Source organism: Eumetopias jubatus, unplaced genomic scaffold, assembly GCF_037043125.1.
Source record: "Eumetopias jubatus isolate StellerSeaLion01/CBP00866 unplaced genomic scaffold, mEumJub1_p1.0 scaffold_4, whole genome shotgun sequence".
Taxonomy (NCBI): domain Eukaryota; kingdom Metazoa; phylum Chordata; class Mammalia; order Carnivora; family Otariidae; genus Eumetopias; species Eumetopias jubatus.
Window position 1 is genome coordinate 2726358 of NW_028274810.1, and position 22511 is coordinate 2748868.

Consider the following 22511-nt stretch of genomic DNA (forward strand, 5'->3'; position numbering starts at 1 on the left):
AAACCTTCTTCATACATTGCCTTCTGTTTGGGCTGTGTGCATCTCCCTCACTAGACCTTAAGCGCCCAGATGGTTTTACACAACCAGTTCCATACCAGGCACTCAAAAATTGAGTTTTTTCCACCACGGACAAACGTCCTGAAAGGAGGAACAAATTCTAAAAAGTGATTTACAAATCACTGTGTAAAGTTGAAGCATTAGAGCACCTAAAGAGGATTTACTAAACAACTCGTCTGCACAGTTGTCAGCCGGGCGAATCCACCACCTAGCCAAGCTTTTCAGTAAAATTTTTTTCACTTACGTCACTCGATCACTGACCTCTGACGCACAGGAGGCGGGATCAGAGAGACAGCTGGACTTCTTTTTTGCCCTCCCTCCTCCAATGGACCGGCGGGCACAGTGGCCAGCCCTACCTCTTGGTATTTTCATTGGTCAGTTTCCCAGAGCGGGCGGGCCGTGGGGGATGACTCCACCCACTCTATGGGCGGGGTCTGTTCTCCGTAGGGGCTGGGGCCGGTGGGGGGTTGCCGCAGCGGCCATCTTTGATTCCGCCGTAGCGGTGGCGGCTGTAGGGTGCAGCGTCTGGGGAGTGGCTCTCCCCTCCCCCTCCCTCGGTTCGGTGGCGGCGGCTCCTCCCACCGGGGGGTGGCGCGACAGCAGTGGCATCTACGGCCATGGCGGCGACTGCTGCTAACCCCGGTGAGTAGACGGAGGACTGGGGCGCCTCTAACGGAGGAGGGGCTGAGGGGTTGGCAGCTTAGGAGACCCAGGCTCAGGGGCAGTAGTTGGGGCTGAGGGCGCTAGGACGAGCGGCGGTGGCCAGAGGTTTGTGGGGGAAGGTAGTGGGGGGGAGGGGCCGACCCTAGGGAACTGGGGAGACCCGAGGTGGAGGGAGGGAGCAGGCGGGTGGGAGTTCTTGGGGCGAGTTCTGTTGGAGCGGCTCCCCGCTCTGGGCTTGGCCTGCCTCCACTCTCCTGGCGGCTTTCTGGTGTGTGATGTGGTCCTCTTTCAACTCTGCCCACTGGAGCTGCTTGATGCAGAATAACTGGGCAGAATGGCTTGTTTTACTTTAAATTGGATTTATAAAGACTGGACCACGTTGCTGTTTAGCTGAAGTGTTGAACTTCCAAACGTTTAAACATTTAAATTTTAAATTAAATTTAAAAATCTTTGAATATATACTCAGTTTCTCTAGACTGTTCTACCCCACCGCCCCCCCCCCCACTATCCTTTGAAACGCGTTTATATATTAAGTGCCTCTAGTGTCTTCAGCTGCTGAGGACAGAAGTTTGTGTAATGGTTGGTGTTCAGGGCAGATCTTGCCAACAGCTAAGCATCCAGAAACCGAGGTTTAAATCTTGTTGGGTGTAGATCGAGGCAGTTCCCATTCTTTAAGAAAAGTTCAGGGGGCGCCTGGGTGACTCAGTCGGTTAAGCGGTTAAGCGTCTGTCTTCGGGTCAGGTCATGATCCCAGGGTCCTGGGATCCAGCCCTGGTCGGGCTCCAGCCCTGGTCGGGCTCCCTGCTCAGCGGGGAGCCAGCTTCTCCCTCTCCCTCTGCCTGCCACTCTCCCTGCTTGTGCTCTCTCTCTGTCAAATAAATAAAATCTTTAAAAAATTTAAAAAAAAAGGTTTGAGAGTTCTTTTGAAAGAAAAACTCAGTTTCATGTCATTTTTAAGTGAACATCTCTTCAAAAGGGGGAGCTTGAATATTAAAAAATCTAGCCAGTCATGTCTAAGCAATGGAGTGGGGTGTATTGAGTCAGGTCTAGACAGATCAGGTCTCCAAACTCCTAGTCCCAGCCCTCTTTCCACTATATTAGTTTTTTCTCCCTGGGAAGTATTTCATTTTAGGGATCCTAGATTACCTTGCAGACCTTGGCCATTCTCTTGTGAAATAAAATCCTTTTCCAGAAATCCCTGTCTTTGATAGTCTTTTAAAAAAGAAGCCAGAAGTTGGGGCTGAATTACTTGAAAATACAGCAGTGAAAGGGATTCACTGGGGTTCCCATGTTGAAACTGAAATTGGATTTTTTCCATGTCTCTGAAATGAGTATTATTTTGTGGTACCCAAGTTTTGCTGTAACAGTTGAATCACTGTGAAATTTACTGTCTTTACTACCCTGTTTCTGGGAACAGAGCTATTTAAAGAAGTTAATTTGTCACATGCCAATATATTGTAAAATCTTTTAAAATTTTTTAGAGGAAAAGTAGATAAAATTAATGGCTTAAGTTCTATTTCAGGAAGTGCTGATGATGGAATAAAATTGGAAAGATGCTATTATTATGGCAAACCTGACCGTGTAATAAAATAACCTATGTGTTAAAACTAGGGAGTAAATAAACAGGATTTTAAACTGATAACACATTGCAAAATAGTTACATAACCCTAGTCAAGTTGCAAAGCATTTCTCTTATTAAGAGGTGGCCAGGGTAAACAAGTTTAGTGCATATGTCGGGACCTTTTTTCCAGCAGTGTGGGTGGGGCTGCTTTATTTTGTTTTTTCAACAACAATGACCAGAATGACAGTTTCTTGATCACATTTCATTAGGTGATTCATATCAGCTGAAATCTGAAGCAGAAAATGGTATTTATTTGCGTAGAATCCTTGCTTATGAAACATTTGATTTTATTATCCTTTGACAGCCTGCTTCTGCAATTTTTAGATTTCCTTTTTGATGTTGAAAAATTCTCACATCTCTTCCACGTTATTGGTACAACATTCAACACCTGGTAATTCAAATAAATTTATTTTTTTCCTTCATTTCTTCTTTTGCTCCTTTGAGCAAAAGGAAGCGATTATGGACACATTGTAGACTTTTATAGCTTGTTGCGTTTTGGGAAATGTGGACTATGAATGGAGGGTCACAGGGTGGAAATGTACTGTGCCGAGTGAAAAGAAAGTAAATGTTTTTGGTGCTCCTGGGTGGTGCAGTTGGTTGAGCCTTGGACTCTTGCTGAGGTCATGATCTCAGGGTCCTGGGATCAAGCCTCCAGCAGGCTCTGCCCTCAGTGGGGAGTCGGCTTGAGATTCTCTCTTCTCCCTTTGCCCCCCCCCCCCACTTGCTAGCTGCACGCTTGCAAGCTCTGAAATAAATAAATCTTTTTTTTTTAAAGATTTTATTTATTTATTTGAGAGAGAGAATGAGAGCACGAGAGGGAAGAGGGTCAGAGGGAGAAGCAGACCCCCCCGCTGAGCAGGGAGCCCGATGTGGGACTCCCGGGACTCCAGGATCATGACCTGAGCCGAAGGCAGTCGCTTAACCAACTGAGCCACCCAGGCGCCCATAAATAAATAAATCTTTAAAAAAAAATAAAGTAAATGGTTTTCAGGTCAGAATTCTTTGTTGCATGGTCAAACATTTCCTTAGAGCCATTTTAGGCACTAGATACATACCTATTTCTTTGAGTTTTTTTCTACTTTATCTTTTTGCTGGTTAAGATTCCCTATAGTTCTTGTTAATTCTGTCTTCACAACTGTCTGCAAAGATTTGTGTAATCATTATTTAACTTTTCTCTCTAAGCTCCATTTAACTTAATCTTCATCGTTAATAAGAATGCTTGGTGATCATGTTAATTTTACTTAGAGTGTGATTTAGAGACTTTTGGTGGCCCCTCAGTATCTTGTAGGGGACCTGGTTCCTTTGAATTTTCACTATGTCTTAACATGGTGCTGGATCAAAAGTAGAGTAAGATATGGCTTATTCTCTACTCTAAGAGTTATGTTAAAGTAATAGGTCTAATGCAATAATGGCCTTTTCTCTGCATGAATTGATAATTCCCCGTATTCTATTATTTTTCATTACTTTTACTTGTAGAAGTGGGTGGTAGGTGGTCCGTGAATTGTTAGGAGGCTGCCTTTTTTGTCTATGAAATACTAACAGTTTTGATGAACACTTTTTAAATTGCATGCATGATTCATAATGCATTGGCTAAGGCACTGGTTGGGAAGAGATTAGGTATTTGACTTCCAGTTCAGTATTCAAACCAGAGATTTGAATGAATTTGTAGGCATGTAGGTATTTCTTTTCTTGATTCTGGTAGTCTCATCTCACCTCTTTTTGTGCTAGTAGGTACCACTTATTGTGGATGGAGAATGTGGCAGAAGGTAAAGGAATGAACATTGTTTGGGTTTGTGAAGCTGGTATTTAGGAAAGATTTTTCTTTTTCCATAATTTTCACCTATGTAAATTACAGTTTTGAAAGCATTAATTAACAATATTCATACCCATTACCTTTACTTTTTTCAGATATGGGAAAGATAGGAATTTATGTGGTATAAAATTAAGATGTCAAGATATTTTATTGCAAAAACCTTTTTGAAAGTATATTAAATATAATTTACTAATTCAACAATTGAAATACAATTAACATTTTGAAAAAGAACCTTGATCTGCCTATTAGATCTGTGTAGCTCATGCATTAGATTTGTGGTGCCAACCTGAATCTTTATTTTCTTAAACATTAAGAAGTAGATACTTCTGCATTTTTGGAACTCTAGTTTTCTTATTTTTGTGGAGTAGTGGTCTCTAATTTTAGTTTTTTGCACTATAGCCCTACCCCTCTACTCAAACAGTCCACTAACAGATGAGAATACTGTTTCCTGGATGTTTAATGAAAGTCTTTTGTGGTTCTCTGTGATAGAGGATGGCTTCTAAGGAAATAACAGTAGGTTATTGGTAGCAACACAGTGCCAAACGGTGGTTCATCTTCAAAAACTAGGGACGCCTGGGTGGCTCAGTTGGTTAAGCGACTGCCTTCGGCTCAGGTCATGATCCTGGAGTCCCGGGTTTGAGTCCCGCATCAGGCTCCCTGCTCAACAGGGAGTCTGCTTCTCCCTCTGACCCTCCCTCCCTCTCATGTGCTCTCTCTCTCTCTCTCCCATTCTCTGTCTCTCAAATAAATAAATAAAATCTTAAAAAAAAACAACAACTAAGTTGTAAGAGTCAAGGGAACAAACCCTTTTTTCCTGGATTTTACTTAGGCCATGACACATTGTGGGTATTTCATTCCAAAACTAGTAAAATTTGAATCCCTGACTGTGGAAACTTTTTGGAACCATTTTTTTTTCCTTCAAACTATTCACTCAAATATTTATGTATGTATTTATTTATTTAAGTAGGCTCCATGCCCAGCATGGAGCCCAATGTGGGGCTTGAACCCACAACCCCAAGATCAAGACCTGAGTTGAAATCAAAAGTCGGACACTGAACTGACTAAACCACCCAGGCGCCCCCACAGTATTTATTTTAAAGGTTAATTCCCTGGTGGTACTGTCCTATGTGGGGGGTATAGAGCTGATTTTATGTATGTATGTATTTAATAACCTTTTTTTTTAAGATTTTATTTTTAAGTAATCTCTACACCCAGTGTGGGGCTCAGACTTACAGCCCCCAAATCAAGAGTCACATACTCTACCAACTGAGCCAGGCAGGCGCCCCTAGCGGATTTCATTTAGATGTAACAGTAAAAGAATAAAGAATACATTTAAAGCCTTTCTGAAATGCAAGGCTTGAGCTCACTGGAGTGTATCTGGGCCCATCATCCACACCCAGTGATAGGCCCTGCTTCTAGAGCCATCTGTTTTTAAGAATGATTAAACATTTATTAAGTTCCTACTTATGCCAGGTTGCGCTTTCCTGTTTGTATGTTAGAAACCATATCTGATTTTTCGAATTAATTCTCTATAAACTTTTACATCTCTTCATCATTTTTTTAAATATTTTATTTTTAGGTAATCTCTATACCCAACATCAGCCTCAGACTTATAACCCCGAGATCAAGAGTTGCATGCTCTACCAGCTGAGCCAGCCAGGTGCCCCTCTTCATCATTTCTTCATTTTGTATTTTCTCCTCTACATTTTCACTGTAGTTGAATGGACAAAGTTTATGATTTTAACAATGTAATTAGAATTTAAGTTTCATGAGAGCAGGACCTTTACCTTCCTTTTTCACCACAGCGCCGCACCGCTCACAGTGGTGCCAAGGATGTAGGACTAGAGTTAAATAAGTATTGGTTGAGTAAGTGAATGTTGGGGGTTCATATCTTTATGCACTGTCGACATGAAAATACCTCGGGGCGCCTGGGTGGCTCAGTCATTAAGCATTTGCCTTTGGCTCAGGTCATGATCCCAGGGTCCTGGGGTTGAGCCCGCATTGGGCTTCCTGCTCAGCGTGAAAGCCTGCTTCTTCCTCTCCCACTCCCCCTGCTTGTGTTCCCTCTCTTGCTGTGTCTCTCTCTGTCACATAAATAAATAAATAAAATCTTAAAAAAAAAAAAAACATGAAAATACCTCTGCAAGGGTAATACTAATTAAGCCATTAACATGAATTAATTTATAATAAGTAGCATTTATTAGTAATTGTTCTATTCTAAATACATTATTTCGTTTAATCCTCATATGTAATATCTTTTTTAATTTTTACAACAGTCCTATGAAGTATGTACTAATGTTACTGTTTTATAAATGAGGAAACTAAGGCAGAGAGTGAATAGTTTGTCTGAAATCTCATAGCTAGTAGGGGGTAGAGACAATTTGATTGTTGGCAATCTGTCTACACAGTCAACAAACATTCTTTTATTTTAAATTTTTTATTTTATTTTTATTTTTCAGAGAGGGTGGGGGAGGGGCAAAGGGAGAAGGGGAGAGAAACTGTCAAGCAGGCTCCATGCCCAGTGCAGAGCTTGACTCAGGGCTCCATCTCAGGATCCTGAGATCATGACCTGAGCTGAAATCAAGAGTTGAACGCTTAACCACCTGAGCCACTGAAGCACCACTTTTCTTTATTTATTTTAGAGAGCAAGTGCACATGCATGCATTCATGTGTAGGGGGAGGGGCAGAGAGAGGGAGGGAGAATCTCAAGCAGAATCTGTACTGAACCCATCCTGAGGCTGGACTCACAACCCTGAGATCATAACCTGAGCTGAAATGAAGAGTCTGACGCTCAACTGACTGAGCCATCCAGGCGCCCCCGTAGTCAATATTATTATTATTTTTTTTAGGAGATAAGTGTTTTTTTTTTTTTAAAGATTTTACTTATTTATTTATTTGGGAGTGAGCGCGAGCAGAGGGAGAGGGAGAAGCAGACACCCCACTGAGCAGGGAGCCCGATGCGGGATTTGGATCCCAGGACCCTGGCATCATGACCTGAACTGAAGGCAGACGCTTAACCAACTGAGCTATCCAGGTGCCCGCCCCTGTTTCTCAGCTCTTTGAGTAACTTTTAGGCTTCTTACTGGAATTCGTCTCCTAGTTCTTCATACCCCATAATTGTGCCTTTTTGATGAGTCTCTTGGATATGCTGCTCTGCTTTTTTTTTTTTTCCACTGACTCTTCTTTTTCTCTTTTGCCTGCTCATTTTCTTTTTCTTGTTCATTATACTTCTTTTCTAGTCTCATTGCTGGGGCTAGAACTTATAATGAATAAGTTTCCTTCATTTCTATTTGCCCACCTACTTGCTTTCCTACCTTAAATATTTGTTTGCTAACTACTTATATCCCATTCCCTTCATTTATCTTCCATGTATTAAAGATTCTCAAAAAAAAAAGATTCTCTAAAATTGTCATTCCTGTCTTCTCACATAGCTTGTTTACTATATTTTCATCTATTTAAAATGCATCTCTATTTGAATAATCTTTAACATACAATTTACATAATATGCTCAGATTTTCCTTCAGATCTTCTACCCTTCCTAACTTTTCTGTATCTTCCATGACTATCACAGTTTTTCCAGTTCCCCAGGCTAAGCAGCTGGAAATGTTTGGATTCTTTCATGTATTTATCAGATAAATAACCAATATATATGTTTCCCCCTAAAACATATATATATTTAAACATATAAAATGTTTTGATTATGTAAAAGTATATATTTAAAAGATGTTTAAATATGTATATGTATAAAGTAATTTTAATCAAAATTATACATGCGTATATTTATTTAAAGACTTAGTTTTACATGATTTCTTAGAAAAACAACAGTCCTCCACTCCGTTCTCTGTTTCTTCTCCCCAGTAACAACCATTTTTACCTCTTTTAATTTTTTTGTTTTTGTTTGAATAAAATGTTCGGGAAGTAGAAGACATGAGTTTTCAAATTGAAGGGACAGACCAGTGAATGAAAACACACCCACATCTCGGCACAGTATCATGAGATTTCAGCATCAAATAAAAAGAGTATCCTGTGAGCTGCAAAGAAAAAAAGTTGATCACTTCAGAAGAATCTGGAATCAGATTGATTTTGCTTCTCACTAGTCACACTGGAAAGTAGAAGGCAATGGAGCAATGCCTTCAGAATTCATAGGGAAAATAATTTCCAACTTAGAGTTGCAGACGTAGGCAAACTATCAGTTAGTGAAATATAAGAAAGATATTTTCATATATCCAAGGTCTCACTTACACTCTTTCTTAAGAGCTTAGTAGAGGATGTGTTTCACTAGTAATCCAAGAAAGAGAAAACATGGAATATAGGCGAGGCAGCGCAACAAGGGAAGAGTGAAGCGTCCATTTTGCATACATTGCTGTTAGTTTCCCTGTTTTCAGTATGGTAGTCTCACTTTCAACTTTGCCTGGTGTTCCTTGGGCCAGGGCAAATAGATAGAAATGAATATTTATATTCTCCAGAGAATAAAATAGTCTTTTATTGGGGAATAAGGCAGTTTCCTTGCTAAAAGGAACAAGGAGAGGATCTGGAAACCCACCTGCTGCTTAAACATTGTTGAACCAATTCTTTTTATTTTAGCTTTCATTCACACACACCCTCTCCCCCGTACCTAGAATCACCAATTCCTGAGACTTGGGGGATTCTGACATATAAATTGGGGTGGTTTTTTGCTTTTCCCCTTGCTGGCTTAGGATTCAGTTCTTGTGGATCTATCAAGGCAGTGGTCCATTTCCAAAAATTTGTTGCTCCTTTCTTCCATTTTTCTGTCCATGGATTTTATGTCTTGTATAAAATTGTTTTTCTCCTTATGTAATTTTTTTGGGGGGGGGAAGAGTAAAAGTAGATGTATGCATTTACTCCATTATTTTTATTCAGAAGTTGCATAGCTTAAAATTTTAGAAGTTCTTTTAACCTTTTTATCCTTATTTTTTATAACACTATGCCTGTATCACCTCATCTATGGTTAGTATAATTCATCTTCCTTCTTCTGTTACTTCAAACTTTAAATCTGTCAGATTAATCTTTTAATTTATGTTTTCTTGTTGTCACTCTGATTTAAAGGTGTATTTTATCTTTTGGTTGCTTGTTGAATCAAATCTAAGATTTCATCTTGTCATTCAAGGTCTTTTCACAACTGGGTAACACTTGACATCTTATTTTTTTCTCCCAAATACAGACTGTGTGCTCTATTTAGGCCTGACAGCTCTTTACACCTATTTTCATACCTCCCTTTAGGATTTGCTTATGTCCTTTGTGTGGAATGCCTTTTTCCACTCCTTAAACTTTTTTTGAGGCCCAGCTTCATTTACCTTTTTGAAACTTGCTGGCTGGCTGCCTGCCTGCCTGCCTGCCTGCCTGCCTGCCTGCCTGCCTGCCTTGTTTCCTTTACTTTTTCCTTCTTATTGAGTACCTTTTCTGTGCTACAAACTATGCCACTTCTTAATTTAAACCATCTCAGAATCATCTTTTCTTTCTCTAAATTCCTCTAACTCAGATTCTATATAAACCTATTACTAAAAGTGTGAACTTTATTTTTAATTGGAGATTTTGTTTTTTCTTAGGGAAGTTACATGTAATCACTATTTAAATTTTATAGGACAAAATAGAAAAAGTATGAGCAATAAAAAATATATTCAGTCTTACTAATGACAGATAAATGAACATTAAACTAACAATAATCATTTTATACCTAGAAAATTAGCAAAAATTTGAAGGATTGCTAGGACTCAATGCAGGTGGACATATGAATAATTTGATATGGTTGGTGAGGCTCTTTAATTGGTATAGCCTTCTTAGAGTGTAATGGGCAAAGTTTTAAATATGTTCCCTTATATCCAGGGGGTCATTTTCAGAAATTTATTAGTGTAGAAACACTGGCACCATGCATAAAAATACACAGTGGTGTTCATTGAAACATTATTTATGATACTGATTGTTTGAATGTCATAAATATATACATTTGTACTAAGAAGTACTATATAACTATTAAAAAGGGTGAGCTAACTATTTATTGACATGATACACATTCCAAATTTATTGTTATATGGAAAAAACATTCAGAATAAATATAATATGATTGCTCCCTTTCTTATGTAAAAATTACCAAAAAACCTTTGATATATGGTATATAGAAAAAGATCTGGAAAGATTCATATCAAAATGTTAATAGCAGTTACCCACAGGGGGAAAATGGGATTGGGGGAAAATGGGATTGGAGTATATGTGTAGAGGATTTTACTTTTGATTGTTCACTTCTGTATTGTTTTTTTTAAGATTTTTTTAAAATTTATTTATTTGAGAGAGAGAATGAGAGACAGCATGAGAGGGAGGAGGGTCAGAGGGAGAAGCAGACTCCCTGCTGAGCAGGGAGCCCAACGCGGGACTCAGTCCCAGGACTCCAGGATCATGACCTGAGCTGAACGCAGTTGCTTAACCAACTGAGCCATCCAGGTGCCCCTGTTCACTTTTGTATTGTTGAATATTTTTAGAGACTTTTACATTTGGTTTTCTGTGTATCCATATTTTAATATATTGCTTTTGTAGTGAAAAAATTAATAGCAAAATCAATTAACAATTTGGTGTTGGATATATATATATATTTAAAGATTTTATTTATTTGAGAGAGAGAGAATGAGAGATAGAGAGCACAAGAGGGAAGAGGGTCAGAGGGAGAAGCAGACTCCCCGCCAAGCAGGGAGCCCGATGTGGGACTCGATCCCGGGACTCCAGGATCATGACCTGAGCCGAAGGCATTTGCTTAACCAACTGAGCCACCCAGGCGCCCTGGTGTTGGATATATTTTTATAAAGCTACTATTTAAGGAGTACTTACAGTGTTTCAGGTGCTATGCTAAGTTATTTTCACATGCAGTATCTAAAATCTTCTGAAAAAGTCGGTATTGTTACCTACTTTTTACAGATAAACTCAGAGATTAGGTCATATAGGTGGTTAAGTGGCAACCCTAGGATTGGAATCCAGATTTACCTAATTTTAAAGCTTAAGCTTTGTTCTCTTAGATTTTCAGTGTATGCCACCCCCCCCACACATTTTCTTTTAAAAAATTGGGATCATGCATTTTCCAGTTATAAAAGTAATATATCCTTAATGTAAAAGACAGAATAATAAGGATATACAGAAAATCAAATGTAGAAGTCTCTAAATGCCATCCCAGAGATAACCAGTGTTAGTTTATTCTGTAACATTTTGCTCACTCCATTCTAGCCATGATGTCATCCATACTGTTTCTAGAACTTAACAGGCATGTTCTCACCTCTGGATCTTTGCACTCTGCCTACAATGCATTTCCCCCAGATACCTGCATGGTTTATTCCCTTATCTCCTTTTCTTATCTCTTGTCTCCTATTCCTTTCTCCTTTTACCTTTCAATGATGTCTTTCCTCACTATCTAAAATTGCTGTCCTCCTATCCTTCAACTTTTATATACTTTTTTTTTCCCCTAAGGAGTGGGAGAGAGAATCTCAAGCAGACTCAGTGTTGAGCATGGACCCTGATGCGGGGCTCGATCTCAGAACTCTGAGATCATGATCTGAGCCGAAAACAAGAGTTGGACATTTAACTGACTGAGCCACCCATGCGCCCCTAACCATTACATACTTGTGATTTGACTTCCCCTGGTTTATTTTTCTCCACATCTATCACTATATAATGTATTAATAGGTTAAATCATATGAAATTTGATTTTGAAATTTGGTTATCCATTTTTTACCTATAAAATGTTACTTTCATATTGTCATCCCAATTTATATTTTAATTATTTTTCTTGTTGATCTCTCTCTCCCACTAGCATGTAAAGTTTGTAAGGGTTAGGACTCTGGGATCATGACCTGAGCCGAAGGCAGACGCTCAGCCAACTGAACCACCCAGGCATCCTGCATATAAACTTTAAAAAAGGAATATATTATATGTATTTTTTTCTGTAGCTTATTTTTCCATAGTCATATATGGTAGATAACTTTCCATTTCAGTGGTATAGATCCACCTTAAAATTTTTCTGATATATTACATTTTTTTTTATTGTGGCAAAATGCAAATAACATAGATTTGCCATTTTAACATTAACTGTACAGTTCAGTGGCCTTAGTATATTCATATTGTGCAGCCATCATCACCATACACCTCCAAAACTTTTTTCATCTTGCAAAGCTGAAACTCTGTACCCAATAAATAATAACTCCCCATTTTCCAAATCCCTCCAGCCCCTGGAAACGACCATTCTATGCTCTTTCTCAGTGACTCTACTTAAATGAGGTAGAGTCATATAGTATTTCTCCTTTTGTGACTAGCTTATTTCACTTAGCTAATATCTTCAAGGTTCATCTGTATTGCGTGTTTTGCAGGATTCATTTTTTTAAAAGGCGATGTATATGACCCAATTGTTTATCCATTCATCTGTCAGTGGACAGTTGGCTTACTTCCACTTCTTGGCTATTGTGAATATTGCTGCTATGAACGTGGATGTTGTCTAAGTATCTCTTTGAGATTCTGCTTTCAATTCTTTTGAGCATATATCCAGAAGTAGAATTACTGGATCATAAAGTAGTTTTGTTTCTAATTTTTTTAGGACTCTCCATACTGTTTTCCATAGTGACTGCACCATTTTATATTCCCACCAACAGAGTATAAGAGTTCCAGTTTCCCCACATCCTCACCAATACTTTTTTTTTTTAAAGATTGTTTATTTGAGAGAGAGAGATAGCAAGAAAAAGCATGAGAGGGGGGTGGGGGGAAGATGGAGAAGCAGGCTTCCTGCTGAGGAGGATCATGACCTGAGCCGAAGGCAAATGCTTAACTGACTGAGCCATCCAGGTGCCCCAATACTTGTTATTTTTTAATTTAAAAAAGTTTTAAGTATGCCCAGTGCCCAACATGGGGCCAGAACTCACGACCCCAAGATCAAGAGTCATATGCTCTACCGACTGAGCCAGCCAGGCACCCATTTATTTTTTATTATTTGAAAAATGTTTAAAATAATTTTTAAAATTTTTTGGTGGTGGCCAGCATAATGGGTGTGAGGTGATAACTGTCTCATTGTAGTTTTGATTTGCATTTTTTTAATGATTAGTAATGGTCGAGCATCTTTTCATATGCTTATTAGCTATTTGTGTATCTTCTTTGAGGAAATGTTTATTCAAGTCTTTTGGACATTTTAAAATCAGGTTATGTTTTTTATTGTTGAGTTGTAGGAGTTATTTACATAGTCTCAATATTCATTCCATATCAGATACATGATTTGCATATTTTTTCTCCTATTCCGTGTGTTGCCTTTTTACTCTCTTGATAGTGTTTTTTTTTTTTTTAAGATTTTATTTTTAAGTAATCTCTATACCCAACGTGGGGCTTGAACCCACAATCCTGAGATTAAGAGTCACATGTTGTACCAACTGAGCAGCTAGGCGCCCTGATAGTGTTCTTTGATGCATAAAAGTTTCTAGTGATAAAGTCTAATTTATCTATTTTTTTTTACTTTTGTTGCTTGTGCTTTTGATATATTCAAGAAATTGCCAAATTCATTCTCATGAAGTTTTCCTCCTGTGCTTTCTTCTAGAGTTAACTAGTTTTAGTTCTTACATTTAGGAGTTTGATCTATATGAGTTAATTTTTATGTATGTCATAAAGTAAGAGTACAACTTCATTCTTTTGCTTGTGAATATACAGTTTTCCCTGTACCACTTGTTGGAAAAAACTGTCCTTTCCCCACTGAATTGTCTTGAAACCCTTGTTAAATCATTTAACTATACATGTGAGGGTTTATTTCTAGGCTCTGTCTTTTTCTTTCGGCCTGTATGTCTGTATTTGTGCCAGTACCATACTATTTTGGTTACTAGTTTGTGATAATGCATCATCATTTTAATGATGAGTACTTAAGTACATTCTTTATCCAGTATTAAAGGCAGTTATGAATGCTTGGGCTTGTAATAAAAGACATCCATAAAAGAGGTTTTATGTTTTTAGGTTGGGTGCAATTTATTTTTTTATTTTTTATATATATTTTTAAGATTTTATTTATTTATTTGACAGAGAGAGAGACAGCGAGAGAGGGAACACAAGCAGGGGGAGTGGGAGAGGGAGAAGCAGGCTTCCCGCTGAGCAGGGAGTCCGATGCGGGGCTTGATCCCATGAACCTGGGATCATGACCTAAGCTGAAGGCAGATGCTTAACGACTGAGCCACCCGGCGCCCTGAGAGCTTTTAAATTATGGATTCAATTTCCTAATATTTATGGGGCCATTCAAGTCATCTGTTTTTTATTGGGTCTATATTTTTTCAAGGAATTGGTCCATTTTGTCTAAGTTGTCAAATTTATGTTTGTTAGTTATTCCTAGTATTACCACTTCTGTCTCATTTCTTTGAGGTCTGTGGTGATAGTGTCTTTTCGGGTTTTTTTTTTTTCCTCTCTTTTCATTTCTGATATTGGTAGTTTTTTGTTTGCTAGGCCTTGTCCATTTTTGGGATCTATTTAAAGAACCAGCTTTTGATTTTTTTTTTTTAAACTATTTTTCTGCTTTCAAATTCATTGGTTTACGTTGTCTATTCCTTCCTTTTGCTTGCTTTGGGTTTATTTTGAAGTGGAAGCTTTTGATGATTGACTTGACTTTTCCTCTTTTCCAGTGTAAGCATTTTAGTGCTATAAAATTTTCTCTGAGTACAGCTTTTGCTGTGTTCCACAAATTTTACTATCTTGTATTTTAATTTGCATTTTAGTTCTGTGTATTTTTAATTTCATTTGAGACTTCTTTTTTGACTCATTGATTATTTAGAAATGTGTCATTTAGTGTCCAAGTGTATGGTGATTTTCCTGTTATTTTACTGAGTTCTAGATTAATTCCACTGTAGTTGGAGAATGTAATCTATGATTTCATTCTTAAATTTGTTGAGGCTTAACGGCCCAGGATATATCCTATCTTGGTTTATATTCTGGGACACTTGGAAAGAATGTGTACCTGCTATTGTGGGTAGAGTGTTTGAGTAAATGTTAATTAGATCCTGTTGGTTGAGGGTGTCATTGAGATCTCTTATATCTTTGCTGATTTTCTAATTGTTCTGTCAGTTGAATGAGGGGTGTTGAAGTCTCCAGCTATCATTATTTTCTCCTTTCTGTTTTATCAGTTTTTGTTTAACAGATTTTGCAGCGCTCTTGTTTGGTGCATAGCTGCCAAATGTCTTCTTGGTGGCTTGAATATTATATAATGTGCTTTGTCTTTGGTCATTTTATTTGCTCTGGAGTTTACTTGATTATTATTAATACAGTTATTTTTGCTTGCCTTTGATCAGTGTATTATATATCTTTTTTCATCCTTTTACTTTCAACCTGTCTGTACTGTTGCATTTGAAGCAACTTTTTTTTTTTTTGAAGCATTTCTTATAGACTGGGTCATGTTTTTTTGTTTGTTCTGCTAATCTCTTTTTACTAATTGGTATATTTAGACCATTTACATTTAATAAAATTGGTATGTTAGGGCTTAAGTCTGCTGTTTTCTTTTTCATTTGTTTGGGTTTCTGTTTCTCTATTTTTTTCTCTGCCTTCCTGTAGGTTATTTGAACATTTTTGAGAATTCCATTTTGAGGAGTGCCTGGCTGGCTCAGTTGGAAGAGTATGTGACTCTTGATCTTGGGGTTGTGGGTTTGAGCCCCACATTGGGTGTAGGGATTACCAAAAAATATATATAAACTTAAAAAAAATAAATAAAAGTAAAATCTTAAAAAGAATTGCATTTTGATTTATATGCAATGTTTGCTGGTGTATCTCCTTGTATAGCTTTTCTGGTAATTGCTGGAGTGGGCATTGCATTATATATTATAACATCACAGTCTATGGGTGGTGTCATTTTACCACTTTAAGTGTTAACATCCTACCTCCCTTTAGTATCCCGATTCATAATTTAATTATGATAAATATTTCCTCTATATACATTCAGAAACATATCAGACAGTGTTGTATTTTTTGCTTCAACCACCAAATGTAATTAAGAAAACTCAAAAGGAGAAGGAAAGCCTATGGATTTTACCCATATTTCTGCATACTGTGTTCTTTTTTATTTCTTGATATATTCCAAAATTCCTTGTTTTATAATTTCTTCCCTGTTTGGAGAATTTTGTTTAGTCATTTTTTAAGGATAGGTCTGTTGGTTGCAAGTTCTCCTTAGTTTTACATCATCAGAGAGTGTGTTGATTTCCCCTTCACTCCTGAATGATATTTTCACTGGTTGTAGGATTCTGGGTTGAAAGTTCTTTTTTCCCTACAACTTAAAGGATATTGTGCCATGGTCTTTTTGCCTCCATGGTTTCAGGTGAAAAATCTGCTGTTGTTTGAATTATTTTTCTTCTGTAGGTAAGGTGTAATTTTTCTCTAGCTACTTCCAAAACTTTATCTTTAGTTTTTAGAAGTTTAATTATGATGTGTGTTAGAATGCATTTCTTTAGGTTTATCCTTTTGGGGTTTACTCAACTTCTTGAATCTGTGGGTTACATCCCTTGTCAAATTTGGGAAATTTTTAGACATTGTTTTTCAGCTTTGCCCTCTTTTCTCTTCTCTTTCCCAGTACTGTAATGGATAATTTCTCGTGTTCTGTCTTCCATTTCACTGATTCTTTTCTTTGTTCTCTCCATTCTGCTGTTGAATCAATCCTTTTAACTTTTTATTTCAGTTATATTTCAGTTCTAAAATATCTATTTGATTCTTCTTTATATCCTATTTCTTTGTTGAGACTGTTTCTTTGCTGAGGTTTTCAGTTTATTTATTTCAACTGTGTTAATAATTGTTGTAGTATTTTTATCATGACTGCCTTTAAAATCTTAGATAGTTCTAACATTTATGTCGTATCATTGTTATTTTTCATTCAGTTTGAGATCTTGGTTCTTGGTATGATGAGTGATTTTCTTTCTTAAAATTGAAGTTTGAATATTTTTGTATTATGTGATATTGGATTTTTTTTTTTTAAGATTTTATTTATGAGAGATCGAGAGCGAGAGAAAGTGCTCACACAAGCAGGGGAAGCGGCAGGCAGAGGGAGAAGCAGATTCTCTGCTGAGCAAGGAGCCTGATGTGGGACTCGATCCCAGGACCCTAGGATTATGACCTGAGCTGAAGGTAGATGCTTAACCAGCTGAGCCACCCAGGCGTCCCAGATGTTGGATCTTATTTATATCTGTTTTAACGGGGCACCTGGGTGGCTCAGTCGTTAAGTGTCTGCCTTCGGCTCAGGTCATGATCCCAGGGTCCTGGGATCAAGCCCTGCATCGGGCTCCCTGCTCAGCGGGAAGCCTGCTTCTCCCTCTCCCGCTCCCCCTGCTTGTGTTCCCTCTCTCGCTGTGTCTCTCTCTGTCAAATAAATGAATAAAACTTAAAAAAAAAGATCTGTTTTAGTTTGCTTTCACTGACACCACTTTGGGAGAGGAAAGGAGAGTGCTGCTTTGTTATTTTTAAGTGGGGTTAGAATTCCAGTTATTTTGGGTTCTTTTTTGTATTTTCTAAATAAAATAAAAAAAGGATCTAAGTTATGTATGTTTGTTGCATGAGTAAAATGTATTAACCGATTTTGTGAGTGTGTGTTTGTTTTAGATTAACATTCTGTCACTATCACAAGCTTTTAAAAGTGAAGGCTGCAGATAGAATATAGTACTCCCTCTTCCAGACTCTGTGAAGGCGGGGGGGTACTGAAGTACAGGGAATGTATGTTTTCACCAGTGTAAGAATTCAAGAAGAGAAATCTGGATATGAGCATATGGGTTTTCTAGCAAACTACTGGGATTTCATCCCTACCTGAGCCTTTCTTCCAGCTAACTTGGTGATGATGTTGATGATAAGAAAGGACTATCTTTCTTAAATGTATATTTCCATTTTTCTCTGATAGAAATGACATCAGATGTACCATCACTGGGTCCAGCCATTGCCTCAGGAAACCCTGGGCCTGGGATTCAAGGTGGAGGAGCCATTGTCCACAGGGCTATTAAGCGGCGACCAGGGTGAGTTTGGGTATCGTGTCATGAATGGCTCTCCTATAAGCCAGCCTGATTTAGTTAGTGACTGAATCCTCTTTGCTATGTCCAGCCCTCTCATTTCAGCTGGTTACTAACTACACTGCAGTCAGATACCTCTCTTTAGTCCCTGGATTTTTTTCCTTATACAGAATTGTTGTTTTTATTTATATATATATTTTTATAATACATATATATATTTTTTATATGCAGGGTTTTTTTAAAAAATTATTTTTAATTTTATTTTTTATTAAGATTTTTACTTTAATTACTATATAATTGACATACAGTGTTATATTAGTTTCAGGTGTACAATATAGTGACTCAGCAATTCTATACATCGTTACTCAGGTGCTCATCATGACAGGTGTACTCTTAATCCCTTTCACCTATTTCACCCATCCCCCCCACCTTCTCTCTGTTATGCTTTATTTTAAATGAGTACCCTCAAAGTTATTTTTTTTTTCAACAAGAGCATTTCTTATTTGAAACATACTTCAGGATGCATGGTTTTAAAAGATATATGTAAAACATTCCATCCAAGAAAAATAGAATACACATTTTCTTCAAGTACACACAGAAGAATCTCCTGGTTAAATCACATAAAAAGAAGCATAACAAATATTACAAATTTAAGAAGACTGAAATCATACCAAGTGTATTTTCCAGCCACAATGATACAGAACTAAAGATCAACAATAAAGCTGGAAAACGTGCAAGGTAAATATTAAATATTTAATATTTAAAAAACAACACATTACTGCACAAGCCATGGGCCAAATAAACAGCAAATCAAAATATGCCTCAAAACAAAAGAAAACAATATTCTAAAACCTATGGGAGGCAGTGAAAACAGATGTTAGAATGAAATTTATGCTATAAATGCCTGTATTAAAAAACTCAAGGTAACATTATAGCACAAGGAACTAGAAGATGAAGAAACAGCTGACATTTAGTAGAGGAGGGAAATAACAAAGAAAAATCAGAAATAAATAAGAGACCATAATAAACAATAACATAACATTGAAAGTAATGACCAGTTTTTAAAAAAAAAAATAAACAAAATTGGCAATGCTTTAATTACATTAAGGAAAAAAAAGGAGGCTCAGAAACCAAAATGAGAACCAAAATGGAAGGGAAACAATACAGTAGATAACCACAGAAATACATAGTGTGATAACAGATTATTGTAAATAATTATGTTCTAACAAATCCAATAACTTAGGAAAAAAACATAATTTCTAAGAATGCACAAGTTACCAAGATTGAATCATGAATCTAAGAAGTAGAAAATCTTATTAAACCAGTAACATGAATGAAAGTTGAATTAGGAATCAAAAATTTCCCAGCACAAAGAAACCTAAGGCATATGGCTTCATTAGCGAACCCCACAAAAATTTAAAAAATAATAACAGTCTTTATCAAAATCTTACAAATAATGGAATAGAGGTATTACATTCAGTCATTCCATGAAGCTAATACTACCCTGATACCAAAGCAGGACTAAAACAATACAAGAATCTAGAAGTCTACTTTGTCTTTCTATTGCTACTCTGACTTCCTTTGACATCTATTTGTGTGATGTTTCTCCACCCCCTCACTTTCAATCAGCAGGTGTCTTTAGGTCTAAAATGAGTGTGTTATAGGTAGCATATAGTTGGGTCTTGTTTTTTTAATCCATTCTGACACCCTATATCTTTCGATTGGAGTGTTTAGTCCATTTTCATTCAAAGTAATCATTGATATGTATTTATAACTATTTTATTACTTGTTCTGTCGTTGTTTCTGGAGATTTTCTCTGATCCTTTCCTTTTTTTTTTTTTTTAAAGATTTTATTTATTTATTTGAGAGAGAAAATGAGATAGAGCATGAGAGTGGGGAGGGTCAGAGGGAGAAGCAGACTCCCTGCCGAGCAGGGAGCCCGATGCAGGACTCGATCCCGGGACTCCAGGATCATGACCTGAGCCGAACAAAGGCAGTCACCTAACCAGCTGAGCCACCCAGGCGCCCTCTCTGATCCTTTCTTGTCTTTCAGTCTCTCCTTTGCACTCAAAGAGTCCACTTTAATATTTCTTGCAGGCCTGGTTTAGTGGTCACGAACTCCTTTAGTTTTTGTTTGGGAAGTATTCTTGGCTGCAGATTTTTCCCATTCAGCACTTTGAATATATCATGCCACTCTCTTCTGGCTTGCCAAGTTTCTGTCGAGAAATCTCCTGTAGCCTTACAGGTTTTCACTTGTAAGTTAGGGACTTCTTTTGTCTTGCTGTTTTACAATTTTTTTCTTTATTAGTATAGTTTGTGTATTACTCTCATAAGTAAATAAGTAAATCTTTTTTTTAAAGATTTATTTATTTGGGAGAGAGAGGGAGTGCATGCACGTGGGTGTGGGGCAGAGGGAGAAAATCTCTGATGAGCTCAGAGCCTGATTCAGGGGTCCGTCCCATGACCCATGGCCTGAACTGAAACCAAGAGTCGGACACCCAAGCAGCTGAGCCACCCAGATGCCCCAAGTAAATAAATAAATCTTTAAAAAAAAAAAAAAAAAAAGCCTGGGAGAATGGGTAGTATTTTGTCCCATTTTTTTGTTGTTAAATTTCTCTTTTTGCTTTCTTTTTAAAAATTGTGTGGCTAAGGGGCACCTGGATTTCCAGTTTGATTTCATCTTGGGTCATGAGATGGAGCCCTGCCTTGGGGCTCTACACTGGGCCTGGAGCCTGCTTAAGATTCTCTGTTTCCCTCTTTCTCCTCCCCCTACTCACACATGCCCGCTAGCTTTCTCTCTCTCTCTCTCAGAAAGAAAAATTGTGTAGCTAATATAGCTAGTCTTTAAATTTCACCAACTAATAATAATGCAAGAGTGATTCTTGAGTTTAGGTGGTAACATGGGTAACATATTAAGACTTGCTGTATCTCTAAGAGTTTTACACATTTTAACTCATTGAATAAGTAGCTTACTGAAGGTTCTAAAGCCAGTAAGTGGAAGATCTTTGATATGAACCTTGGGAGGTTAGCTTTAGAGTTCACTCTCTTAAACACAGTGTTAAGGTTATATGTAATAACAAACAATTGGAAGCATTATAAATATCAAAATTGGGATTGATTGAGTAAATTATAGTATATTTGAAATGGAATACTGTACAGCCATTGGAGGTGACAGGTATGTATCAGTACAGAAAAATGTTCACAGTATGTTGGGAGGTTACGGTTTATGTAACATACTACTCTGTCAGAAAGAAATATGTGTAATGTGCATAGCAAAACTGAAAGGATACTCATCAATTTCTGGATGATGAGATAATGGGAGACTTGTCTTTATTTTCAGATTTTCTGAAATGAATGGGTATTATTGGTAATCAGGAAAATACACTAAAAGAGGTAATACACAGGGTCGCCTGGGTGGCTGTCATTAAGCGTCTGCCTTTGGTCATGATCCCTGGGTCCTGGGATCAAGCCCCACATCGGGCTCCCTGCTCAGTGGGAATCCTGCTTCTCCCTCTCCCACTCCCCCTGCTTGTGTTCCCTCTCTCGCTGTGTCTCTCTCGCTGTCAAATAAGTAAATAGAATCTTAAAAAAAAAAAGTAATACACATTCTTTATTTTTAATTGAATTAATTTTTTAAAATTCAGTTAATTAACATATAATGTATTATTGGTTTCATAGGTAGAGATCAGTGATTCATCAGTCTCATATAATACCCAGTGTTCATTATATCACATGCCCTCCTTAATGTCCATCACCCAGTTACCCCATCTCCCCACCCCCTTCCCTCGAGCAACCCTCAGTTTCCTACAATTGAGAGTCTTTTATGGCTTGTCTCCCTCTCTGATTTCACCTTGTTTTATTTTTTCTTCCCTTCTCCTATGATCCTCTGGTTTGTTTCTTAAGGTTTTTTTTTTGTTGTTGTTGTTGTTTTTTGACAGAGAGATAGAGGGCACAAGCAGGGGGAGCAGCAGGCAGAGGCAGAGGGAGAAGCAGGCTTTCTGCCGAGCAGGGAGCCCAACTTGGGGCTTGATCCCAGGACCCTGGGATCATGACCTGAGCTGAAGGCAGACGCTTAACCGACTGAGCCACCCAGTCACCCCTGTTTTGTTTCTTAAATTCCACATATCAGTGAGATCATATGATAATTGTCTTTCTCTGATGGACTTATTTTGCTTAGCATAATACCGTCTAGTTCCATCCACGTCGTTACAAATGGCCAAGATTTCTTTCTTTTTTTTTTGATGGCTGAGTAGTATTTCATTGTATATATACCACATCTTTATCCATTCATCTGTCAATGGACATCTGGGCTCTTTCCATAGTTTGGCTATTGTGGACAGTGCTGCTATAAACATTGGGGTGCAGGTGCCCCTTC

The 22511-nt window shown here is 37.8% G+C and overlaps 1 protein-coding gene across 7 annotated transcripts in view; it reads left to right on the forward strand.

The window, feature by feature from the left end:
• The first annotated feature begins 541 nt into the window (after nt 1-541).
• The window catches only part of ARNT (aryl hydrocarbon receptor nuclear translocator), a 66223-nt gene continuing 44253 nt past the window's right edge, over nt 542-22511 (forward strand). For 6 of the 7 annotated variants that reach the window (XM_088022273.1, XM_088022275.1, XM_088022274.1 and 3 more), the window contains exons 1-3: nt 542-699; nt 5734-5814; nt 18031-18142. In XM_088022273.1, the coding sequence (XP_087878399.1) occupies nt 675-699; nt 5734-5814; nt 18031-18142 (218 nt within the window). In that variant the 5' untranslated portion in view covers nt 542-674. The remainder of the gene's footprint in view (nt 700-5733; nt 5815-18030; nt 18143-22511) is intronic. The other variant, XM_028088210.2, reaches the window with a different exon arrangement.